This window comes from Symphalangus syndactylus, chromosome 1 (assembly GCF_028878055.3).
Source record: "Symphalangus syndactylus isolate Jambi chromosome 1, NHGRI_mSymSyn1-v2.1_pri, whole genome shotgun sequence".
In the NCBI taxonomy this organism is placed as follows: Eukaryota; Metazoa; Chordata; class Mammalia; order Primates; family Hylobatidae; genus Symphalangus; species Symphalangus syndactylus.
Window position 1 is genome coordinate 62,428,320 of NC_072423.2, and position 27,053 is coordinate 62,455,372.

General features: G+C 40.0%; 1 protein-coding gene across 5 annotated transcripts in view; it reads left to right on the top strand.

Moving 5' to 3' along the window:
* OSBPL1A (oxysterol binding protein like 1A) overlaps positions 1-27,053 on the top strand; it is a 234,893-nt gene that overhangs the window by 111,814 nt on the left and 96,026 nt on the right. For 3 of the 5 annotated variants that reach the window (XM_055235932.2, XM_063614806.1, XM_055235945.2), the window contains exon 15: positions 3,487-3,593. In XM_055235932.2, the coding sequence (XP_055091907.1) occupies positions 3,487-3,593 (107 nt within the window). Of the gene's footprint in view, positions 1-3,486; positions 3,594-12,549; positions 12,711-14,880; positions 15,702-27,053 lie in introns of those variants that run through there. The other 2 variants (XM_055235965.2, XM_055235956.2) reach the window with 2 other exon arrangements.

Here is a 27,053-nt window from a genome sequence, read left to right on the forward strand (position 1 = left end):
AAACTGTTCCACTGTAGAAGTTCATTTCAAAAATCTTGTTTTAACACTAGCTTGTCAAAGAAATGAAGTAACATTTGACTCTTTTGGACAAAAGAATTCGACGCTCTCTCAATGGTGGATTCTTATGAAAACTTCTTTATATATATATACACACATATATATATATTTGGAATATTTTTTGAAACCTTGCAGAACCAGTATTTTCAAACACTTGTAAGTATTCCTAAGCATGTATTTGGACAATTTACGTTGCTTCATGTTAACAAGTATCTAAAGTTGATGAAATATCTAAAACAGACAAAAACAGGATGATTAAGCTTATGATGGTATTTAATAAAAGAACTATATCTATGAATGGTTTTGCTTCTATCTTCCTGTCATTTATGCCCTGAAAGTGGAAAATTACTAGATTACCCAGAAAATTTATGGAAGGCATAGGCTGTGTCTGTTTTTCCTGGTACATCTCCTCAGTACTCGGTCCACAGTTCGTGTTGAGACATCTGTTCAGGCACTATTTAAGTCATATGGCACGTAGCATATGGTACTCTCTTTTGCTATTTAGCAACTAAGTAGAGAATAAATCTTCACAATGTGTATCAGAGGTTCAAAATGAAAAATAAAGTCTGTAAAGTGAAATTTGTTTTTGAATACGGTAGTTTTCAGTTAGTTGGGCTTTATTAAAGAAGCTAACGAGAAAACTATTCCATAAGATGTATTTTGTAAGATGTAAAGTGTGGTAAAATATCATTTGGCCTTCATATCCATGTATATGTGTGTGTGTCTGTGTGTGTGTGTATGTATGTATGTGTGTGTGTGTATATATATATATATATATATATATATTTATTTATATATATTTTTTTTTTTTTAAGATGGAATCTCACTCTGTCTCCCAGGCTGGAGTGCCGTGGCACCATCTCCGCTTGCTGCAACCTCTACGTCCCAGGTTGAAGCTATTCTCCTGCCTCAGTCTCCCATGTGGCTGGGATTACAGGCGCCCACCACCATGCCCAGCTAATTTTTGTATTTTTGGTAGAGATGGGGTTTCACCATGTTGGCCATACTGGTCTTGAACAGTAGTATAGAAAACTTGAACTCCTGGGCTCAAGCGATCCTCCTGCCTCAGCCTCCCAAGTAGCTGAAACTACAGGTGCACACCACAATGCCCAGCTAATTTTTAAATTTTTTGTAGAGATGAAGTCTTGCTTTTTTGCTCGGGCTAGTCTTGAACTCCTGGCCTCAAGTGATCGTTTTACCTTGGCCTCTCAAAGTGCAGGGATTACATACATAAGCCACCATGCCTCGCCCTAGCTGTAATCTTGTGTCTTTTAACAAATCTTGTTCCGTCACCACCTTTTAGTTATTTTTTGATGAAAAGACTTCTTAAATGTTAAGATTTTTATTTGATGGGAGGCACAGATTTAAAGGATCTTAATGTATGATTAACAAAATATCAGAAACCATTTCAACTAAGTACATTTCTTTTGCATTAATCTGGACATAATATTTTACTTGTTTTTAAGTGATATATATGCACTTTGCACCTTCCTCTTGTCAATATTTTGTTTTTGTTTTTTATTTTTAATGAGTAAATGGGGTAAAATTTTCTTTAGAGGACCAGGGCAGATACTGATACTACCATTTCTTTATTGCCAACTTAAACACATACTCAATGGTACTGGACCTTCATAGGAACACATTTTTGAGAGCGCAAAGACCTACTTATGCCAAACAGTGGTCCAAATAGGAAGTAGAGTTAATGCTGTTTTCAGATATGTTAGCCACCATGATAACTACGGAATTATTTTTGTTTCTTTTTAGTACTTGCTTTTGAATAAAATTACTTATCTATAAAGGAAATTTTAATGTTTTATAAGGAGTGCTATCAGTCCTTCTTGTCAGCTGTTTTTCTTAAACATTACCTTGTTATTTAATTCCTATAAACTTTTTTTTTTTTTGTCTTGGTGATTCTTGTAGGGCAGTGCTCCCCAACTTTTTTGGCACCAGGGACTGGTTTTGTGGAAGACAGTTTTTCCACGGACTCGGGGGTAGGGGTGGGAGTGGGGGGTGGGGAGATGGTTTCGGGCTCAAACTATTCTACCTCAGATCATCAGGCATTAGATTCTCATAAGGAGCCCGCAACCTAAATCCCTCATATACACAGTTCGCAATAGGGTTCGTGCTCTGGTGAGAATCTAATGCCGCCACTGATCTGACACGAGGCAGAGCTCAGGTGGTAATGCTCACTCACCCTCCACTCACCTCTTGCTGTGTGGCTGCGTTCCTAACAGGACCACAGACCAGTACCAGTCTGCAGCCCGGGTCTGGGGACTCCTGTTGTAGGGTATAGGCCTTTCTAGGAGAAGGCTCCGTTCTTTCTTTTTCTGTACCAATTTATGTGCCCTAAATAAAGCGTGTGCTTAATAATGATGCCCAAGAAACATGAGGCCGGGTGCAGTGGCTCATGCCTGTAATCCCAGCACTTTGGAAGGCTGAGGTGGGCAGATCACCTGAGGTCAGGAGTTTGAGACCAGCCTGGCCAATGTTGTGAAACCCCATCTCTACTGAAAATACAAAAAAAATTAGCCAGGCATGATAGCGTGTGCCTGTAGTCCCATCTACTCGGGAGGCTGAGGCAGGAAAATCTGTTGAACCCGCCGGGCGCGGTGGTTCACGCTTGTAATCCCAGCACTTTGGGAGGCGGAGGCGGGCGGATCACGAGGTCAGGAGATCGAGACCACGGTGAAACCCCGTCTTTACTAAAAATACAAAAAAAATTAGCCGGGCGTGGTGGCGGGTGCCTGTAGTCCCAGCTACTCGGAGAGGCTGAGGCAGGAGAATGGCGTGAACCCAGGAGGCGGAACTTGCAGTGAGCCGAGATCGCGCCACTGCACTCCAGCCTGGGCGACAGAGCGAGACTCCGTCTCAAAAAAAAAAAAAAATCTGTTGAACCCAGGAGGTGAAGGTTACAATGAGTCGAGATTACTCCACCGCACTCCAGCCTGGGCCACAGAGTGAGAATCTGTCTCAAAATAAAAAAAAATAAAAAAAGCCAGGCGCGGTGACTCACGCCTGTAATCCCAGCACTTTGGGAGGCCAAGGTGGGCGGATCATGAGGTCAGGAGTTCCAGGCCAGCCTGGCCAATATGGTGAATCCCCGTCTCTACTAAAAATACAAAAATTAGCTGGGCGTGGTGGTGCACGCCTATAGTCCCAGCTACTCGGGAGGCTGAGGCAGAAGAATTGCTTGAATCTGGGAGGCAGAGGTTGCAGTGAGCCAAGATGGCACCAGTGCATTCCAGCCTAGGCAACACAGCAGACTCTGTCTCAAGAAAAAAAAAAAAAAAGAAAAGAAACATGGTATGTTTTGCTTAAGATAGCTAGATGGAAAGATGAGGTTAATAGATACAGGAGTATTTTTGTGGCCTTAGTTTACCTTAAGATTCCTTAAAATCCCACTCACTGTATTTATTTTTCTATTTATAGAAATGCTTCCATCATTTCTTCAGAAAGTTGAAGTTGTCTCAGAAGCTTCTAGAGAAACTTGTGTAGCTTTGACTGATTGCCTTAATCTCTTCACTAAACAAGAAGAGGTACGTAGTTCAGAATTGAATTTGTAAAATAATTGTTTGGATGTTGCATGCGTGGTTGTCCATGAAGTCATTGCTTTCAAATTGTTCAAAGGTAGGAAAAAATTAGTATTAACAAAGGAAAGCTTCATTTGTCACAAAAATTTAGAACTTATTTATTGTTGATTAAGCAGGATGAGATAACTTGTGTTCATATCTTTTGAATTTGTTGATGTAGCCATATTTAATAAGCATACTTAAAATTGATCTACTCAGGATTGTTATGACACTTCAATAAGAGAGATGTGAAAATATTCTAGAAACGGAAGGTCTTTACATTAAAAAATACTTTTATTTAGGAAATAGAGTACTATCATACTTATCTATGTAAACTGAGCTCAATGGATTAAATATTTTTGGTGTTCTTTCCCCTCATTCTCTTACCCTTCAACAGTTTGCCATTTGCTTTTCAAAATATGAGTAAGGGCTGAGCATGGTGGATCATGCCTGTAATTCCAGCACTTTGGGAGGCTGAGGTGGGCAGATCACCTGAAGTCAGGAGTTCGAGACCAGCCTGTCCAATATGATGAAACCCCGTCTCTACCAAAAAATACAAAAATTAGGCCAGGCACGGTGGCTCACACCTATAATCCCAGCACTTTGGGAGGCTGAGGTGGGCAATCACTTGAGAGGTCAGGAGTTCGAGACCAGTCTGGCCAACATGAGGAAATCCCATCTCTACTAAAAATAAAAAAATTAGCCAGGTGTGGTGGCACACACCTGTAATCCAGCTACTTGGGAGGCTGAGGCAAGAGAATCGCTTGAGCCTGGGAGGCAGAGGCTGCAGTGAGCCAAAATCTCACTACTGTACTCTAGCCTGAGTGACAGAGTGAGACCCTGTTTCCAAAAAAAAAAAAAAAAAGAAAAGAAAACCAAATATGAGTAAGAGTGGTATGCTGAGCTATCAGTGATTCATTTTCAAAGGATTGAAAAGTTACAAAGATGTGTTTTGGTTGCCAGAATTAGGATTTTTCTTGTTTTGCTGTTTTTCCCCTCATTTTTATGATTTCAATGTAAGTGAAGTGTCAATAGGCTTTCTTTTCCATTTTGTTAATTTTTATATATATGTCTAATCTTCAGTATTTTAGATTAAGATACCAAATTTCTTATTCTTGTTTTAGTTTACTTGTACCTTTTGGCTAGAGATTAGGTTTTGGTAAAAGAAGACAGATGAAATTGCTTTTATATATTTTCCTGTAATATGTAAAGATCTAACATTTTATTTTCTCATGACTAGAAAGGGATCCTTATTAATTCATATACAATTTTTTTTTTTTGAGACAGGGTCTCACTCTGTTGCCCAGGCTGGAGTATAGTGGCGCAGTCATGGCTCACTGCAGCGTCAGCCTCCTGGGCCCAAGTGATCCTCCCACCTCAGCCTCACAAGTAGCTGGGACTACTGGCATGCAGCATGACGCCCAGCTAATTTTTGATTTTTTTTTTTTTTTTTTTTTTTTTTTTTTAGAAATGGGCCTTTCTATGCTGCCCAGGTTGGTCTTGAACTCCTAGATGCAAGCCATCTGCCCGACTCGGCCTCCCAAAGTGCTGGGATTACAGGCATGAGCCACCAAGGCGAGCATATACAAATTTTTAAATGCTGTGTTTGCTATATGTAGCACCAATTCTACAAATTAATTTATTTGGAGAATAAGAAAAATATGGAAATGATAATCACTTAAAACAAACTTACCAAAAGTCTTTTAATAGAATTATATTAACTATCACAGGAAAACATAATTGTTCATTAAACATTTCAAATGGTTGATTTTTTAATACTGTTTGAAAATATCCCTCCTCAGCACTTCTATTTTTGGTGGTTTGCAAATTTCATGTGTAAGTTTATTTAAATAACAGATGATTTAGTGTTCTAAATAAATCTGAACAGGATGGTTGCATTCAGAATATCTTTGAAATTAATAAAATATGATGTCATAGGATTCATGAAATATTTAGTACCTTGTAAAACCACATTTCACTCATGTCTCTTATGTGGTACCTGATGGATGTATCCATAGCTTTCTTGTTCTAGAGATGTATGGTTTTAAGGCTGAACATTAGATTGGAAGTAACGTGTTATGTTGGTTCATGTTTAATTTCTGAAACAATCAACCTATTCTATTTTTTAAACTATCTGCTTAAAAAATAACCTAATTCTTTTTGTGAAAATCTAGATGTGCAAGAATGTTAGCCTAAAGTTTAGGCTAATTGACCTCTTTTAGCCTCTTAAATTTATCATGAGGATTAAATAAGATAATGTAAGCAAAATACTTAGCGTAGTACCAGACACATAATAAGCCCTGAATAAAAGTTAACAGTTATCGTAAGATCTTAACTAACATTTGTAGCCTCTCTTTTCTGATAGTATCTTGGAGCTTTTATGTGTGTAACAGTGGATTTATCTTGTTTTGGGAGGAAGTAGCATTGTCTAAAGAACTTTTATTTGACCACCATCATTGGAATGATCGTGTTGTGTTTCCATCCTTGTTATATAAATGACAAGGCTACTTCACTTCTCTGAACCTTGTTGTCTTCATCTTTTGAATAAGGGAAACCATATAGCAGGCTTTTAGAAGCACTGGTCTGAAAGTCTGGTGGACCTGTTTTTAATCTCAGTCTTTCTCTAACTTTTCTCCAACTGTAGGACAAGTTTCTGTAAAATGAAAATAAACACCTCAGAGTTGGGTGTGGGCATCAACTATATGTAGATGAATGTTACATATATAGAGTATGTTAGCATACTGCGTGGAACACAGTATTCTGTTTAGTAACTAGCATTTAATGTTTCAAACTTTTGGAATATATTTAAGATATCTTCTGAGTAATTATATGAAATACCAACTCCATGAAACGCTTAGAATCCATGGATTTCCTTCTCAACAATAAGATAAACAGTGAGAAGGCACTGCAAAATATTTGAAAGGTAAGTGGCATTTCTAAAGTTAGTCTTTCAAATGCATAAAGATTACAACATAGGAATTTAACAGCGTAATCGAGGTCAGAGTGGTGTAATTATGTGCTGTAATACCTTATTTATCTGGCATTATAAATTACATTTCTATTATCTGGAAATTTTATTAAAAGAACAGGCATAAGCTTTGAAGACCTACAGACCTGGCTGTAATTCCTGGCTCTGCTATTTGCTCTCTTTGACTCAGTTTTAAAATACAATCTACTATTTAAAGTGGTGACCACCCAAAAGGGATTGTTTTAAAGAGTAAATGCGATCATATTGGTAAAACACCTCTGTAGGGACTGGCACAAAACAGGGATCCAGTAGATGTAAGTGACCCCAGCCCCCACAGCAGCAACACTGTTTTTATTTTAGTCTTTTCTGATGGCAGTTATTCTAAATATTCCATCCACATTTACTTCTTAATCTAAAACTTTAAAACTTAATTTTATATTTATTTCATTTTTTTTTACAGGCCCTTGTCAGGCTATAATTTTATGTTTTCTAGGTGTCTCAACATTGGCCTCTTGTATGTCAATAATTACTCTGTGCCTTAATACAGAGATGCCCTCAGGGGATAATGTTTATGTGAGTCTGTGTTTTTCTACTAAATGGCCTGGTCCTGCCAATGCTTTTTGGACTCTTGCTTGCTCTTTATAGGTTTTTAAAAACCTGTCTTGATTTTTCAAATTAACTGTGTACCTGCCCCTAGCAGTGGAATACTGATGCCTCTAATTTAATCTTTCTAATCTCCTGTTTATTAAAAAGAAAACTAGATAACCAAACTCCATAAAATTACGTGCAGTCAGAGTAAACTGGCTCTCTATGAAAATTTTGGGGGTTTACAGTGTGTGCAGGCCTTCATGTCTTCTATTTCTGCGGCACGTGGGTGTTTTTTGCTTATTTGAGGATGTACTGATATGACCTACATAATCGAGGTTTTCATAGGAGCTATAAATAAATGAGGCATTATTGTAGAAAGATTTTATTTGTAAATAAAACTGCTATGGCCTAGTGGCTCTTGCCTGTAATCCCAGCACTTTGGGAGGCTGAGTAGGGGGTGGATCACCTGAGGTCAGGAGTTTGAGACCAGCCTGGCTAACGTGGTGAAACTCCGTTTCTACTAAAAATACAAAAAATTAGCCAGAGGTGGTGGCATGTGCCTGTAATCCCAGCTACTGGGGAGGCTGAGGCAGAATAATCCATTGAACCCGGGAGGCGGAGGTTGCAGTGAGCCGAGAGTGGGCCATTGCACTCCAGCTTGGGCAACAAGAGTGAAACTCTGTCTCAAAAAAACAAAAAACAAACAAAAAAACTGCTTATGCTGTTGAGAAAATGGCAATATATAAAATACTTTGTAAAGTTTGTGGTTGATCTACTGAAGAAAAACCTAGATGCTGTTTTTAGGGTAGTTTTCTTGGAAACAGTATAACAGAATGTGAGTGCTGGGTGTTTTCTTAGCCTGGTCTGAGAGTTCCATTCAAAATTCCCAAAACTGGTTTCTGGAATTATATTTGTTTCTGTAATTTTCCTTGCCAGAGGATGCCCTCATCATTTTGTGTACTATCGAGCTTCCTTGATGTTAGTCACACCAATTTTTCCAAGGTAAGAACTGCCCATTTATAGTATAAGCTCACTTATCAAGTGTTTTATACATATTTCATGTTAAATTTCCTGACTGCTGAAAAGCCGTGACCCAACTGTATGACTGCAATGAGAGTGGTGCCGGCCAGTCATGGTGGCTCATGCCTGTAATCCCAGCACTTTGGGAGGCTGAGGCAGGTGGATCACCTCAGGTTAGGAGTTTGAGACCAATCTGAGCAACATGGTGAAACCTCAGCTCTACTAAAAATACAAAAAATTAGCCGGGCATGGTGGCAGGCACCTGTAATCCCAGCTACTCGGGAGGCTGAGGCAGGAGAATCACTTGAACCCAGGAGGCAGAGATTGCAGTGAGCGAGATCGCACTCTTGCCCTCCAGCCTGAGCCATGGAGCAAGACTCCGTCTCAAGAAAAAAAAAAAGATAGTGGGACTAATTTTGTGGTATAATGGAAAGATTCAGATGCTACATTGGAACCGTCTGAAGGGTTGGAATTCTGTACTGCTTCTTTGGATCAGACACTGGTATCTTTGAAGAGAAATCATGTGTTCATGTGGACTTACAGCTCTACAAAGTCATGATCTCTTCCATTCATTCCATTTCCTGTGCTGTCGGGCAGTCCTGTAGTCATTTTGTGACCCTGGTATCTTTTGTTCCCTAATGTTCTTAACAGCTCTTTTGGGCCTGCACCCGTCTCTGGCCCTCTGTCTCTGTAGTCCCCTCAGATCTCCTTCCACTCTGAGCAGAATTCTTTTGTTAAACATGAGGCAGTCACTGTATATGGCTCCACTCCCTACCACTCTTCACTCCAGTTTTTATCTGCATCTGCTCTTATCCTTTCTTCAAGCCTTTTACTGGAGGCATCTGTCTCCTTCCATTCTGCTTCTCTGGGGACCTTGCTTCAAAAAATAGCTCCTCTCTTTGGAATTCTCTACCCCCTTATTTATAGCTTTTGTCTATCTCCCTGCATCCTTTTCCAATTCCATTTTTGAAAATGTGATACTTTCTGTTTCTACTTCTTAATTTTCAGCAAGTCCACCGAAACTGTTCTTGCCAGTATTTCCTTATTGCTAAATCAAAGGACATTTAAAAATTGTCTTGCTTGTCCTCTGAAGGGCCTGGCATGTGACTACTTCCTGTTTTTTGGAATTGCGCTGTGGCTTCCACAGTGCCGCCTCTTTTGGCTTCTCCTTCCTTTGTAGCAGCTCCCTCTCAGTCACCTTCTTTTTTTTTTTCTTTTGAGATGGAGTCTTACCCTGTTGCCCAGGCTGGAGTGCAGTGGTGCCATCTTGGCTCACTGCAACCTCAGCCTCCTGGGTTCAAGCGATTCTCCTGCCTCAGCCTCCTGAGTAGCTGGGATTACAGGTGCATGACACCACACCCAGCTGATTTTTTGTATTTTAGTAGAGATGGGGTTTCACTATGTTAACCAGGCTGGTCTCAAACTTCTGAACTGAAGTGATACACTCGCCTCAGCCTCCCAAAGTGCTGTGATTATAGGCGTCAGCCACCATGCCTGGCCTCAGCCACCTTCTAAAGCATTTTTTTCATCTGCCTATGTATTAAATATTAGTATTCCCTAGGTTTCTGTGAGTGACTTCTCACTCCTCATATTCTCCCTGGATGATGTCACCCACTCCTTTAACTAGAATTCCCTGAGGACTCAGATGTTTCCACCTCAGACTTCTCCTGAGTTCTGATCTAGTATATCCAGCTGTCTTTTGAACATTTACATATGCTTATATCAGAAGCATTTCAAAACCTACGTGTCTCAAACTGAGTTATCCATTCAACTCATAGACTTGCCACCCATTCAGTAATTCAGGCCAGGATCACGGGAACTGGCTTTGGTTCATCCTCCTTCTTCCTCCCTATCTTTAATCAAATCCTGTCAATTTTTTTTTTTTTTTTTTTTTTGAGAAGGAGTCTCGCTCTGTTGCCCAGGCTAGAGTGCAGTGGCACAATCTTGGCTCACCGCAACCTCTGCCTCCTGGGTTCCAGCAATTCCCCTGCCTCAGCCTCCCAAGTAGCTGGGATTACAGGCACACACCACCACACCCGGCTAATTTTTGTATTTTTAGTAGAAATGGGGTTTTACCATGTTGGCCAGGCTGGTCTAGAACTCCTGACCTCAAGTGATCTGCCTGCCTCGGCCTCTCAATGTGCTGGGATTAAAGATGTGAGCCACCACGCCTGGTTCAATTTGATTTTTTAATATCTTGGTTGCCTATCTCCCTTTACTCTGTCTTGCCCGACTCCAGCATACAGTTCCCCATTGCTGTTCTGTGAGATAAATTCTCAAGGTTGCTCTGTTGGATGACTGTAACCATTTCCTCATCCAGGCTCCACCCTTCAAAACTAGGTGAGGTGTCCCTGCTGCTCCATGAGTTCCTGGCTGTCATAGCATTTATCACATTGTATCATTATATATTCACAAACTGGAGTTCCCTAAGGAAGCAACTGTATCTTAGTTATTTTTGTAGCATGGTACTTGGCATATGGTAGATGGTGAATAAATATTTGAATGAATGAATAATGAATGTACAAAGGAAAAAATTCAGGCTTTGGGATCAGACCAATCTGGATCTAAATTCTGCTACCTCGACCTTGAACAAATGAATATATGTTTAGGAATTCTGTTTCCACATCTGAAATTGAGCGCATATGTGTGTTATTTTATGTGAGGTGCTTCAGTACAGTACCTGGCACATTTAGGGGCCATGTAGATTGCCTTTTAAAACAAGAAGGTAATTTGTTGTTCATTGTTTTGCTACCTAGCACTACTTTTATAAACTGAATTCATTCTCTAATTTTCAGGGCCTAGGGAGAGATTCTGTAGCAGGGACTCCTCTTTCCATACGTGATTTTTCCAAATACAGTAACAGTTATTATTTCGAGTGAAAAAAGTAAAAGAAATAAACTGACTTTTCAAAGATGCCATGAGGCTGGGGGTGGTGGCTTACACCTGTAATCCCAGCACTTTGGGAGGCCGGGGCAGGTGGATCACTTGATGCCAGGAGTTGGAGACCAGCATGACCAACATAGCAAAACCCTGTCTCTACTAAAAATACAAAAAAATTAGCTGGGCATGGTGGTGCAGGCCTGTAATCCCAGCTACTCAGGAAGCTGAGGCACGAGAATCACTTGAACCCAGGAGGTGGAGGTTGCAGTGAGCTGAGATTGTGCCACTACACTCCAGCCTGGGTGACAGAGCAAGACTCTGTCTCCAAATAAATAAATAAATAAATAAAATAAAAATGAAAACAAAGATGCCATGAAACCTCACTGACATTCATTCCCAATTTTCCCAGCATGGCCTGGAATGGTCTTTAACACATTCTAGGTCTCTAGTGCAATTACAGCTACCACCGATTACAATGGGACTTAAAGTACATAGGATCTTGTGAAAGAAATATTTAATTTTGTTCATTTTTACTCTGAACTCACTAAAGTATGAGGACAGATTTAAACGTTTTAGTAAGGTGAAAGGTTTGAAACATGTTGAAACAAAAAGATTTTTTTCCCTCCATCAGAGTGTTACAGTTAACCATAAATTTCATTAACCTGAATATCCCACTTAAGTGTGGTATTTGGGTGGTGGGTCTTCCTGTCCTCGGAACCTTTGCCCTTCAAGCCTGGCTGGAATAATTTTACCTAAGTAGGTTTCACGGTAGTAGGATCAATACCGTTGTTTTCCTTGTTGCTGTGTCCCAACTAGGGTATAAACAATAAATATGTGAAGACTGCCTTTCAGTCTTGGTTTTGCAACCGTAAACGCGAACGCTTCAGCATAAGCCTGAGTAAGTGACAGGCAGGACTGGAGAGAAGATTCCTTTGCTTTCCAGAGTTTCCCGAGGGGCGGGCTGGTAAAAAAAAAAAAAAAAAAAAAAAAAAGAAAAAGAAAAAAAAAGTTGTCAGGGCCGGTGTTTCCAGGAGAGGGCCGAGCGCACAGCAGCTCTAGGACCTCGCAAGCGCCTCGGCGCGGCGCTCACGCAGAGCCCAAGGAGCAGTCCCCGACCTCTCCTCGGAGGGCCGTGCAGGCTTCGCCGGCGGTCCCTACCTGCGCCTCCGCCCGCCAGCGGCGCTGGGGAAGGGGAGGAGCGGCCCGGACGCGGCCCGCCGCGCGAAGGGAGCCGCCCGCCGCAGGCCTTGCCGCCGCCCGCCCGCGCTCTCCCGGCGAGCCCCAGAGGGCGGGTCTGCGGCCGAGCCATCGGCGGCTGAGGGGCAGTGCAGACCTCTGCGGTCCGGGCGGGCGCGGCGCGGGAGTCCTGGGCCGCTGGCGGGCAACGCCTCTGCCCGACCTCGCTGGGGAAGGCGGGCGCTGCTGCCCGGCCGGAGCCAGGGGCAGACTGCGCGAAGGTGACTTAGGGAGACCTTGCGGGCCGCCCTGGGTCGCGCCTCCCGTATCGGCTCGGCTCGGCTCGGCTCGACTGGAGGGGAGGAGCAGCAGCAGGCCGGGCGCATTCGCGCTGGAGCTTGCAAGGAGCGCAGGGTGGAGCGCGCCTGCCGGGGTCCTCGGATCTGGCCCAGGTAGGTGGGTGTATTTGCAGCTCGGTGTATTTGCAGCTCAGTGGCTTTGCGGGGCAGCCTGGGGCCACGGAGGACGCCGGGGGAGGGAGCGGGGAGGGCGGCCAGACTTGATCCAGGGGTGAGAGTAGATCCAAGAATAGTTGGACGTGTGTGCAGAGTGGGGTGCAGCCGCGGGTGCATGGAGAGGGGCGCACCAGCCGGGAGACCCTGCTCTCTTCCCAGTGCGGGTCTCCCTGCCGTGGGGTTCCTGCAGGAAGAGCCTAAGGGGAAAAAGCCCGTGGACTGATGTGTTTCTCAGTTGAATATTGGTATTAGGTCAAGAAGGGCTGGAGTGGGAGGAGTAAGACAGTGAAAGACATTATTGTCCTAAATAACCTTCCAAGTTAGTGATTTTTCGCATGGCTGTGCTCCGGCTGACATTGAGATGAACTTACCATCCGCTGCTTAGAGGCCGCTGAAATTCCAAGAATACGAGAAGTGCATGAGCGGATTAAGGAGAGAAAGGGAAATTCTATTTGTGTTGGGGAATGGGGAGGTGGCTTTTTACTTTAATGTTTTGATTAAGGGTTTTTGATTACTCATAGGCTTTCTTTGTAGCCTAAACCAGCGGGGAATCACGTTTCCTAGCATTCAGAGCATGTGGCTAGTTGTTTTGTGCTTTCTGTTGTGCTGGATTTTTCTGGGTTTGGAGAGGGTGGTAAGGAGAGGAAGACTCCAGAGAAGAGCTTAGTACAGCTTTTCTGAGTTATTAAGACTACTAAAATTTTCTTAATTTTAATTAGGTTCAACGACTGAATTAAGGCATTGCTTAGCAGGAATCTTTTTCGAGAGAGAAAAATGCTTGAAATGTGTGTTGGTGGAATAATGTGTAGGCTGGAAAACGGGGTGGGGTGGGGGGTGTCTAAATGTAAACTTGCTTTCCATTTTGAGGACACACCGAAGTGAATCTCCTCTCCAAATCAAATTTGATTTTTAGTCCCTAAGCTGATGTCTTTGGCAAGGTAACTCAATTTCTGTTTAGTGGATATTTAATCTGAGCATAACTACCAGGGAGCTATTTCAGCCTCTGTCCCAGTGCTACTTTTGCCAGACTGGAGTTTTAAAGGAACTTGTATCAGCCTGAATATAGTTGCTGGACTCTAGTCTCCCCTCTTTAGAAACCCTTTAAAGGTTAAATTTAGGAGATTGTATTGACAGTGAAAGTGACCCATACAATTTCTTTGCCCCCAGTTGTGAGCCCTGCATAATGGGGGGGGAAGTAAAAGAGCCTGTTAGGTTTTCCATATTAAAGCAAAGGTCTTACTGATATTCAAGGTAGTTTATAAATAGTTTGAGCATGTTTAAATATTGTGCATAACTGAGAAAATAATTATGCAACATCATAATCTAAGCTCCATGTGCAGTTTTTGACATTTATCATTTACATTCTTTATAAAAAGGTTGGCTAAACTTACTACTTCTGGCATTCAAATATATGACAGTTTATCAGCTTTCTGAGAATTATAAGAAATATTTTAATTCTTCTAAAAATAGAAATTTAGAATTGTTATTCAGTCCACATTATTCAACATATATTCCTAAAATTTTCAGTTTATTTTATATATAGTCCAGAGATATAGCTACAAATTAATTTTGGAAGCAGCTAAGACATAAGTTATAAATAAAATGAAGTTTATGTAAACTGAAGCTGGATTTCATTGTGATAACTTTTGGGGAATTTTTGAACAAAATACATAAGGTTTTAATTAGCATGGTGTGTGTGTGTGTGTGTGTGTTAGGCTTGTGCTTGATGTGACTCAAGATCTATCCTGATAAGTTTTTGTATCTCACGATGGTACCAAGACTATAATCTGCATGTGACTGTGTTTGTCTTATTCCATACCATATTCCCAATATAGAATGCAGTGCCTGGCTTGTACTCTGATGAATTTTGCATGAGTTATATAGGCAGACATAATTTTCTTTTCATTTTAACTTCAGAGTCTTAGGAGTGTAACCCCTATACATTTTTATAATGGTCCATTGAGGATTTGATGTCTGTTACTTTCTGTGACTTTTTTTTTTTAGTCATTTGATAAATATTTATAGATTGTTTACCTTATAAGAGACTGCTAGACCAGTCTGTCTTCATAAAACTAGATGACTAAAATCTGTGTAGTCATCTGACTTATATGGGCATCAGGTGACTAAATAAATTCTTACAGAAGGTGCAACATACACAGAAGCAACAGAAGAAGGTAAATTTTAGCAAATCGTTAAGACTGGAATGGAAGGGAAAGAATAAAGAGAAAGTCAAGTCTAAAAGATAGAAGCAGGGTCCTTTTGAAGTACTTTGTAAAGTATGCTTATAGAGTTCGAAACTTATCTTGGGCAGTTAGATTTTAATCAGATTTAATGAGATTTGCTCCTTATGAGAAGGATTAGAGAGGAGCACAGGCCTGCAAACAGGACGACCAGGTGCAGGAACTTAAGAGAGATAATCAGGGACTGAACCAAGTTAGTGACTGTGGAGAAGGAAAGGGGGATGCAGAGCAGAGATGCTTCAGAAACAAACGACATGAATAGGAGCTGGTACTGCAGGGAATGTGGGGAATGAAGGTGGAGCCATAGGTGACACCCAGGTTTATGGCACAAGTCACACTGTATAGAGGTGATTAAGGTAGGGAATTGTGGGAATGTGGAAAGATGAGTTGCCTTTTGGACATGCTATTGTATTCAAGTAAGATTGTCCTTAGGTGTCTGATAAAAATTTGGGAATCATTAGCATTGGGAGTCACCTAAGTCAACATGGTAATTGAGGTCAAAGGAATGAATAATATCACCTAGGAGAAGATGCTTGAGCAAGTTTGAAATCAAAAGATTGAATACTGACACTTAAAAGACAAGTGAAAGAAAGGGAGCCAGTGGAGATGACTGAGAAAAGGCGGCTGGAGATGCAGGAGGAACTCTAGAACAGGGGAGATCAAGGGAGACAAGCTACCCAGAGTACAGGTAAGAACTGAAGCATGTCCATTGTATTTGGTAGCCAGGTGGTCATTGGAATCTTTTTTCTTCTTCATTTTTTCTAAAAAACAAGAAACCACAAAAACGGGGTACATGTACAGAACATGCAGATTTGTTACATAGGTATATGTGTGCCTTGGTGGTTGGTCATTGAAATCTTTGATGACGGAAGTTTTCGAAGCTTCATATAGGGCCACGTGTGGTGGCTCACACCTGTAATCCCAGCACTTTGGGAGGCTGAAGCAGGTGGATCCCCTGAGCTCAGGAATTTGAGGCCAGCCTTGGCAGCATAGTGAAACCCTGTCTCTCCCAAAAAAATATAAAAAATTAGCTGGGTGTGGTGGTGTGCACCTGTGGTCCCACCTACTTGGGAGGCTGAGGTAGGAGGATCACTTGGGCCTGGGAAGGGGAGGTTGCAGTGAGCCGAGATTGCACCACTGCATTTCAACGTGGGTGACAGAGAGAGACCCTGTCTCAAAAATAAAAAACAAAGGAAGCTTGACATAAGCCATATTGCAGCATGCAAAGGAGTAAATGTGAGGGAGGTGAGGAAAGAAATGATGAAGATAGACTTCATAGACGTTCATAATCTGTGGATGATTGTAATTTTATTCCTTTTTTTTCAATTCTTATACCTTTCATTTCTTTTTGTAATTCTTAATTTACTGGATAGGGCCTTCAGGACAATGTTGCATAGAAGCTGAGATGGTAGGAATTCATGTTCATCCCTGATTAAAAAAAAAACAAAAAGGCATACCTCTAACTTCTAATGATTCACTATTAAGAATGGTATATAACAAATACCATTTACCAGATTTAAAGAGTTTCCTTTCATATATTGTTTAAATTTTTTTATCATTAAAGGGTGTTGAGTTTTATTAGATGTTCTTTGGTGTCTATTAAAAGGGTTGTATGGTTTTTTAAATTTGCTAAGCTGGTAAATGATATATTTGGACTTTTTCCAGCGCCAAGCCGGCCATCCTTGTGTACTTGGAATAATCCTAATTTGGTTATGATGTATTATCTTTAACATTCTTCTCAATTTGGCTTCCTTTGGATTTTAGTATCTATTTTAGTATGTATGTTTATAAGTAAGATTGACTTGTAATTTTCTTTTTTTGTTCTGTCCTCATCAGGGTTTAATATCAGGGTTATACTGACCTCATAAAGTGAGTTTAGGAGTATTCCCTCTTTTGCTGTTTTGTGTAAAATTGAAATGGTCTGTTCCTTGAAAATTCAGAACTTTCTTATAAAACCACCTTATCTTTGTGAAGTTTTTTTAAAACTACTAACTACATATATTTAATGTTTCTAGGATTATTTTAGTTTTCTACTTCTTTTTGGGTCTGTTTTGACAAGTTATATATTTTTAGGAATTCTTTTAAGTTTTGAAATGTATTATAAAGGTATTTATAATTTTCTTTCTTTTTTTTAACTTAGGTTGGATCTGTAATTATATATCTTTCCTAAACTTTTTCCATTTTCTTTTTTCTAATACTGACTTGGATATCTCCAAAGAAATTTCTTTTCAAATGAATCTCAGTCCCTCCCTATAAGTCTCATTAAAGCTTTTTTTGATTACTTTTCAAAGAACGGTCTTTAGTTTCTTATCTATTGCATCTTTTTTAAAATTACATATCTGTATCAGCTTTTTGAGTTTTATTTTTTTCTTTAGAACATTTATTATCCTCTGTCTTTTGAACCTGGATAATTCAAAATTTTTCCTTTCCGGATTTCTAGTTGTATATTTTGTAGTTCTAGTATTTTGTAATTTCATGAATGTATCACTGTTAGCTTTAGCCGTTGGTTTATTTTTTAGACTCTTAATATTGTATTTTTGTGGACTCCATCTTTCCAGCCTGAGGACGGCTTATGAATGGAGTCTGGGTACTATCCCCCTAACATTTAAAACACCTAAAATGTACAGAAGGTTTGGACGACTTCCAAGTTTTTTCTCTGAGCCACCTCGTCCTGTTTCCACTGCTTGGCATTTCTGTTTCTTTTCCTCACCTACTGCTCACCTTCTTCCTCTTTTTCCTTCATTACTTTCTTTTCTATTCTTGAGTGGTAGAAGAATGACCGTCATTCCCTTGTTTCCTTTTCCATCTTTTTTTCTTTCTCCCTTGTTTTCTCTCCCCTACACTTTGAGGATTTTTCCATCTGCTCAATGTATTCATCTCCCCCTTTCCTTCTTCTCAGAACCTTGGCCCCAACACCAAAGAGGAAAAAGCCAGGATAACCGTGTCTGGTTTTCTTTAGATGCTCAAAGGTTCACCATTGTTTACCCCGTGATCTGTGTTATTCTTTTTGCAGACCAGCTGAAGACAGAGGGAGAATGTGGGGAAAGCCAGGGAAGAAGACATAAATGATAGAACTCAAACCTGCTATTATGTAGGGTCCCCAGGCATAGGTTTCAGTAACAGGGACCCTTTTCTTGCTCTTCGACTCTGGGCAACTTACTCCAAGGCTGACGTTCTTTTATGTAACACGGAGTCGTTAACACAGACTTTCTATATCACAGGTTGCTGTGACATTCAGATGCAATGAGGGGAAACCCATCAGTTTCCATGTTTTCTTCTCACGAAAATATCTTAAAAGGAACTTGTGCACAATTCAGGGAGAGAAACGGAGCAAAACTGGTTTGTGGCATGGTGTGTTGGATGAGAGAAACCCCGATGGGAAGCAGCAGGTGGTGATGGGAATAACAAGAAGCACAGAGGTTGTGCTCAGTGGTCAAGAGAGATGCAGGGGAGATGTCTTTCCCCTGGGAGAGGGGAGCTCATAACCGCCCAGGCTGCAGACATGGACACACTGTTACACACAGTGGCAAGGGAGATGCTATGCTCCAGTGACAACATGCTACATGCTATGCTCTGGTGACATCACCTGTTCTTTTGCCTAATTATTTGCTACATTCAGGACACTGGGCCTTTTTGAGTTTACTTGAGAAATCAGCCCTCACTTATAATAATGTTTCTGTGAGGGAGATTTTTGTTGTTGTTTTTCTGGGTTCTGAACAGCTGGATTAGAAATTATTTGTGAGCATAATTCTTAGTAAATTTCTTTTACTTTTTCTTTTTTTTTCAAGATGGCGTATCACTCTGTCGCCCAGGCTAGAGTGCAGTGACATGATCTCTGCTCACTGAAACCGCCGCCTCCCGGGTTCAAGCGATTCTCCTGCCTCAGCCTCCCAAGTAGCTGGGATTACAGGCACATGCCACCATGGCTGGTTAATTTTTGTATTTTTAGTAGAGATGGGGTTTCGCCATGTTGGCCAGGCTGGTGACGAACTCCTGACCTCAGGCGATCCACCTGCCTCAACTTCCCAAAGTGCTGGGATTACAGGTGTGAGCCACTGTGCCTGGCCAAAGTTTCTTACTTGTGTTAGAAATTATTTAATTTTGAATATTTTATTTATTTGTGGTATTTGCGTTAAGGACTAGTTATTTAAAATCCCAGAGTCACAGAATCGGTATTAGATTGTAGAGCATCTGGTCTGATGGTCTTCAGAGGTTTTATTGGCAGTGGAGGCAGGATGTGGATGCCAGTATATAAGACTGATGAAAGTAAAAGCACCCGTTCATCCACTGTGGTACCTCCATAGAACAGTTTGAAAGTGATCTATTCTTTATTTTACAGAGGAGGCTAGGGCCAGGAGGAGAGTGCCATTTACTTGCCCAAGCATATGTAACTAGGAGAAGGCAAAACTTAGAACTGAATCCAGCATCCTGCCTCCAAATTTAATGCCAAAGAACAGCCCAACTATATCATACATGCCTAGAATTAGGAAAAGTCATTAGACAGCCCAAGTGGATGTGGCCATCTATATAAGCTACTTTCGCAATTGGACCAAAGGATGCCACATTTAGAAATAAGATAGCAGATGGCCAAGAGTATTGAAATGTCTTCTGATTTTGCACAGAATACCTGTGTTCCAGGTTCTTAACAGGAAATTACTGTCCATCTTTTTGTGAAGATTTTGCTTGGTAGAAGTCACATTTTGGGAAAATATAGAAGTAGTCTATTTCCTAAGATTCCTTATCTTAACGTTAAACTGGACTGTCAGAATGCTATAGCCTGGACTATATTTTCTTGGTTTTTCAGAAAAATGGCCCTCACTGAATTGTAAGTTGGAGTTATACCCTCAATTTTTGTTGAAGGGCATTTCAAAAAATATTAGCCTTAATGACATGATTATTTTGCCCTCTAATACTCTTATTCCCCTTTATATAATCCTGGATGAGAAATTAGAGCTAAGGGCAAAGAGGGAGTTTCTTTTCTCCAAGGAACAGTTGGTGGTTTTTTTTTCATGGTGGACAATTAAAAGAGCATAATTGATTGTATTTCTCTTTCTGTTTTGGCCTTAAGAGAATTCAAAGCCTGATTTGTGGTTCATCCACAGTTTCTGTGTAGGCTTCCTCACTGGTAGGTCCTGCGTCAATCCCTGTTGGGAACTGTACTGTATTTTCATAGTCTCACAGTTTGGCAATCACTAGATTACAACATTCTCTTGTGAATTAATTGAATATGGTTGTGCCCCAGGGTGCATTCACGTATGCTGATTACATTTTGGGTTTTTTTTTTCTGCAAGTAGTATTAAGTAAATAGTTGTTAAAATGTTAGGAATAGGCCGGACGCGGTGGCTCACGCCTGTAATCCCAGCACTTTGGGAGGCGGAGGTGGGCTTGAGGTCAGGAGTTCGAGACCAGCCTGGCCAACATGGTGAAATTTTTTTGCTACTAAAAATACAAAAAAATTAGCCGGGTGCAGTGATGCATGCCTGTAATCCCAGCTACTTAGGAGGCTGAGGCAGGAGAATCGCTTGAACCCGGGAGGCGGAGGTTGTAGTGAGCCGAGATCACGCCACTGCACTCCAGCCTGGTCGACAGAGTGTGACTCCGTTTCAAAAAAAGTGTTGGGAATATATTTTTACTTTATGCTATGGTTTTATTTTATGTCAAGAATATAGACATTTTGATAGTGACTTTGTTGTAGATAATGTCAAGGACCCAAGTAAAAATACATGGCAAATATTGCAATCGGAGTGTTTTGGGGTTTTGTTGGTGTGTTAATATGAGTCATCCTAACTATATGTTTTAGTCCAATATTTAGAGGAAAAAGTTGTATTTTTTCTGTTTTTGGTAAAATATATGTATGATTTACCATCTTAACCATTTTTAAGCGTGTTGTTCAGTGGCAAACCTCACAAGATTGTGGGTGGGGAGGATCATATGAGCTAGTACACCACATACTTAGCACAGCACCTGGTGTAAAGTAAACATACATACTGACAAAACTTGGGAAGCACTGCTTTAACATATTTGCAGTGTTTTCTTCAGATAGACATATAACCTCCCAAGTTGTGATTCCAGCACATTTAAATTTTTTACCTCGGTTTGAGAACCATGAAAACACTTGTCAAAACAGAATAAAATATCAAAATTCTAAAAAAGCAAAGTGATTGTCTTTCTGGGCTTAACAATGTTTACCATATACAGAAAGCTATTTTCAGAGACAGAGCTGAAGGCATGTAAAAAGCGGAGCTGGAAATCACGGAATAAATGTACAGTGGAATAGTCCTTTGTAAAAAGGAAAGAACTGCTTATAGTTGCAACAACATGGGTGAATCTAAAGAACATTATACTAGTAAAAAAAGCTGGATACAAAAGAGTACACATACTGCATGATTCCATTTATTTGAAGTTCAAAAACAGACAAACCTAAACCATGGTTATTGAAGTCAGAGCAGTGGTTGCCTGGGCAGGGGGTGGAGAGAAGGGGGAGAGTGACCGTGAAAGGGGCACATGAGGGAGAGTGACCGTGAAAGGGGCACGTGAGAACTTGGGGAAGAGAGGTAATGGAAATGTCCTGTATCTTGATGGTGGTGCTAGTTACATGGTGTATATATTTGTAAAAGCTTACTGAATCATACACTTAAAATAAAGGTATTGTATGTAATTCAAATAAAGTTTATTTAAACAATTAGTTGCTATGGTGTTACTTCTGTTACATATAACTGTTTCTAGCTATTTTCATCAGCAAAACTATCAATTGCAGAGCCCCTGAACAACTTCTGAAAACAAGATTTGTTTAGATTATGATTAAACTTCCCTGCTTTTAAAAATGATTATTTACCTCTGGTGGCGTATCTCAAAAAAAAACTATTTATTTTGAGGATATGTAAAATACACAAATCTGTGGCTAGTGATTATGTAAGAGTAAGCTATTTTTAGGTCGAAGCTTTGCAACCATGATGAGACAGGAGTGTGCTTAAATTCTCAGATTGGGCTCCCATACCAGACATCTGAGAAAGTCATATGTTCTGCAGTATTTAAGAGGACCTTGCAAACATCGTTTTGCATCTGATGCATTGCCAATCTGATGCAAAATTTGATGATGCAAATATCACTTCCTAAGTAGGCATATTTTAAAATATTTTGCTTATTATAGAATTATGAGATATATATGGAAGATATACAGGAGTATACAGAATGCTATTTTAGAGCTTATAGAGAAGAATATGAAAACCAGGTCCCAGCAACCACCAGCAGGATTTTGATGTGCCTTAGCTTATTCATATGGGTGTGCAAACACAAATACAATGCACATTGCTGTTTAATACTTTACATCATTTTCAGTAATATCAGAGTGAGTATTTTTCTTTGAAAAACACCTATTTGAAAAAATTTTTTATTTTTTGAGACAAAGTCTTGCTCTGTCGCCCAGGCTGGAGTGCAGTGGCATGATCTCGGCTCACTGCAGAGGTCTCAGCTCACTGCAGCCTTAACTTCCCAGGGTCAGATGATCGTCCCAACTCAGCCTTCCTCATAGCTGGGACCACAGGCATGCGCCACCACACCCGGCTCATTTTTGTATTTTTTGTAGAGATGGGGTTTTGCCCTGTTGCCCAAGCTGGTCTCAGACTCCTGGGCTCAAGTAATCTGCCCATCTCCGCCTCCCAGAGTGCTGGGATTACGGGTGTGAGCCATCGTGTCCAGCCCAAAAATGTTTTTAAGGCTGCATATGAAATGTATTATTGTTTTAACTTCCATTGTCAATATATGAGTGGTTTTTTTACTATGCCCTTCCTATTGCTAAATGCTATCATTTTTATAGCTTTATTGATGTATAATTGATGTACAGTAAACTCCACGTATTTAAACTGTTATTGAATGAGTTTTGACATGTGCTTGCACTAGTGAAACTGTCACCACAGTCGAGATATGGAATACTTCTATTCCTTCCAAAAGTTCCTTACTGCCTCTTTGTAATACCCCTTATTCTTTCTTCCACCCCCGTCCACAGGCAAGTATTGATCAGCTTTTTATCACTAGACATTGGCAGGAATTTTCTAAAATTTTATAGTAATGGAATCATATCGTATGCACTTTTGGGAGTGGGTTCTGGCTTCTTTAACTCAGCATCGTTATTTTGAGGTTCATCCATGTTGTTGAATGTATCAATAGTTAACTCCTTTTTATTGCTAAATAATATTCCATTTTGTGGCTGTACCACAGTTTATCCATTCACATGTTGATGGATATTTAGGTTGTTTCCAGTTTGGGGATATTATAAATAAAGCTATGAATATTTGTATATACAAGTATTTATGTGGACATAAGCTTTTATTTTTCTTATGTAAATATCTAGTAGAATGGCCAGGTCATATGATGAATGCATGTTTGTCTTTTTTTTTTTCTTTTGAGTTCTTTTAAACTTTGGGGGAAAATGCGATAGAATTCACATAACATAAAATTCACTCTTTTGAGCATACAATTCAGTGGCATTAATACTTCACAGTGTGCAGTTATCACCTCTGTCTTATTCCAAAACATTTTCATCATTCAAAAAGGAACCCTGTACCCATTAAATTCTCCTTGTCTGTCTGGTACCCCATCCCCAGTCCCTGAAAACCACAAATCTGCTTCTTCTCTATGGATTTGCCTGTCTTGAACATTCCATGTAAATGGAATTATACAATATGTGAGCTTCTGTGTCTGGCTTTCTCCCTTAGCCTAATGTTTTTGAGGTTCATGCGCATTGTAGCATGTATAAGCACTTTGCCTTTGATGGCTAAGAAGTGTGGTATATATATATCACATTGTACATCCATTTATGGGCATTTGGGCTGTTTCTACCTTTTGGCTGTTGCAAATAGTAATGCTGTGAATGTTTTTGCAAGTATTTGAGCATTTGTATTCAATTCTTTTGGGTATATACCTAAGAGTAGGATTCCTGGGTTATATGGTGGTTCTGTGTTTAACATTTTAAAGAACCACCATACTGTTTTCCACAGTGGCTGACATTTTACATTCCCATCAGCAATATGCAAAGTTCTACTTTCCCCACATTCTTGTGAACACTTATTTTCTTTTTTTTTTAAAAAAAATTATAGCCATTCTAGTAGGTGTGAAGTGGTATCTCATTGTGGTTATGATTTGCATTCACCTGTTGAACTCATCTTTTCATGTGCTTACTGGCTGTCTTTTTTGGAGAAATGTCTGAGTCCTTTACCCATTTTTTAATTGGATTGTTTGTCATCTTATTGCCGAGTGTAGAGTTCTTTACGTAATTGTGTATATATGCTAGATACTAGACCCTTGTTAGATATATGATTTGCAAATACTTCCTTCCATTTCTTAGATTGTCTTTTTACTTTGTTGATAGTGTTCCTTTATGCATCAACGTTTTAAATTTTTGTTGTTTGTGCTTTTGGTGTATTTTTTTTTTAACTAAACTGAAATTTCTCTAAATTACTTTTTATCCAAAAGCCATATCAGAATAGTCCGTGGTGCTTTATAAAAGCATTACATGTATCAGTGTATTACCATCTAGCAAAAAACCCCAAACCAATAACATTAGCCTAAATTAGAGATTTATATTTCTTTCACTGTAAAGAAAATGAGAGGCGGGCAGTCTGGGCCTGTATGGCAGTTTCAGGTGTTAGGGGCTGTTCCTACTGTCAGATTTTCGTCAGCAGGAAGGAGGACGGGGCAGAAAAAGGGGTATACCCTTCCCTTTAATTAGATCTACTATCCTCTGCACAATATTTCCATTCTTCTTGGCCAGAACTTAGTCATTTGTCTATAGCTGACAGATAGATGGAGAAATAATGGTCTTTTAGCTGGAGGGCAAAAGGTAAAACTTGGGGCTCTTACTAATGACAAAGGGGAGAAATAGCTATTGGGAGAAATTAGCAGTCTCTGTCACAAGGCACAGGCCTTGTTCATTCTTGGAAATCCTGATTAAGTAGAGCACGTTCCAGGGACCATTCCAGGTACTAGGATACAATTGTGCACAAATATTTAATACGGAGTTAAAAAGATGTCATTTTAGGCTGGGCGTAGTGGCTCTCTCCTGTAATCCCAGCACTTTGGGAGGTTGAGGTGGGCGGATCACGAGGTCAGGAGATCGAGACCATGGTGAAACCCTGTCTCTACTAAAAATACAAAAAATTAGCCGGGCTCAGTGGCGGGTGCCTGTAGTCCCACTACTCGGGAGGCTGAGGCGCGAGAATGGCGTGAACCTGGGAGTTGGAACTTGGAGTGAGCCGAGATTGCGCCACTGCACTCCAGCCTAGCGACAGAGCAAGACTCCGTCTCAAAAAAAAAAAAAAACAAAAAGAGATAATTTTAAAAATAGACTTTAAAAAGTTACAGAATTTTAGCAAGTAGGTTGATTTAGATTTTTACCATTCTTATATAGTTTACATTGATTTATTGTATTACATTAAAATATATTGGCAATATATTTAATGTCTACCACTGTGAGGCAATTTAGCATTCTGTTCTTTTTTCATTTTTAATTTTTGTGAGTACATAGGTGTATATAAGGGGTACATGAGATATTTTAATGCAGGCATACAATGCGTAATAATCACATGGAAAATGGGATAGCCATTCCCTGAAGCATTTATCCTTTGTGTTACAAACAATCCAATTATAAAGTGTGCAATTAAACTATTTTGACTATAGTCACCCTGTTGTGCTATCAAATATCAGGTATTATTCATTCTTTCTATTTTTTTCTTTTGTATCCATTAACCGTCTCCACATTCCCCCCACCCTGCCCCTCTACCCTTCTCAACCTCTGGTAACCAGCCTTCTCATCTCTATCTCCATGTGTTCAATTGTTTTGATTTGTAATTCCCACAAATAAGTGAGAACGTGCAATGTTTGTCTTTCTGTGCCTGGCTTATTTCACTTAACATAATGACAATGTCCAGTTCCATCCATGTTGTTGCAAATGATAGGATCTTGTTCTTTTTTTATGGCTGAATAGTACTCCATTGTGTGTAAGTACCACATTTTCTTTAGCCATCTGTTGATGGACACGTTAGGTTGCTTCCAAATCTTGGCTATTGTGAACAGTGCCACAGCAAACACGGGAGTGCAGATATCTCTTCTGTATACTGCTTTTCCTTTTTTTGGGAATATACCTAGCAGTGGGATTGCTGGGTCGTATGGGGCAGCTTTATGTTTAGTTTTTTGAGAAACCTCCAAACTGTTCTTCCTAATGGTTGTACTAATTTACATTCTCACCAACAGTGTTCCCCTTTCTCCACATCCTTGCCAGCATTTGTTACTGCCTGCCTTTTGGAGATAAGCCATTTTAACTGGGATGAGATGATACCTCATTGTAGTTTGATTTGCATTTCTCTAATCAGTGATATTGAGCACCTTTTCATATGCCTGTTTTCCGTTTGTATGTCTTTTGAGAAATATCTGCTCAAATCTGTGACTCATGTTTTAATAGCATTATTAGATTTTTTTCCTGTAGAGTTGTTTGAGCTCCTTATATATTCTGGATATTCATCCCTTGTCAGATGGGTAGTTTGCAAATATTTTTTATAATTTTGTGGGTTGTCTCTTCATTTTGTTGATTGTATCCTTTGCTGTGCAGAAGCTTTTTAACTTGATGTGTTTCCATTTGTCCATTTTTCTTTGGTTGTCTGTGCTTTTGGGGTATTACTAAGAAATCTTTGCCCAGACCAATGTCCTGGAGAGTTTCTCCAGTGTTTCCTTGTAGTAGTTTCATAGTCTGAGGTCTTAGATTTAACTCCTTAATCCATCTTGATTTGATTTTTGTATGTGGCAAGAGATAGGGGTCTAGTTTCTTTCTTTTGCATATGGATATCCAGTTTTTCCAGTACCACTTATTGAAGAGACTGTCTTTTCTCCAATATATGTTCTTGGTACGTTTGCTGAAAATTAGTTCAGTGTGAGTGTGAGGATGTGTTTCTGGGTTCTCTATTCCATTACATTGGTCTATGTGTCTGTTTTTATTGCCAGTACCGTGCTGTTTTGGTTACTGTAGCTCTGCACTATTAATTTGAAGTCA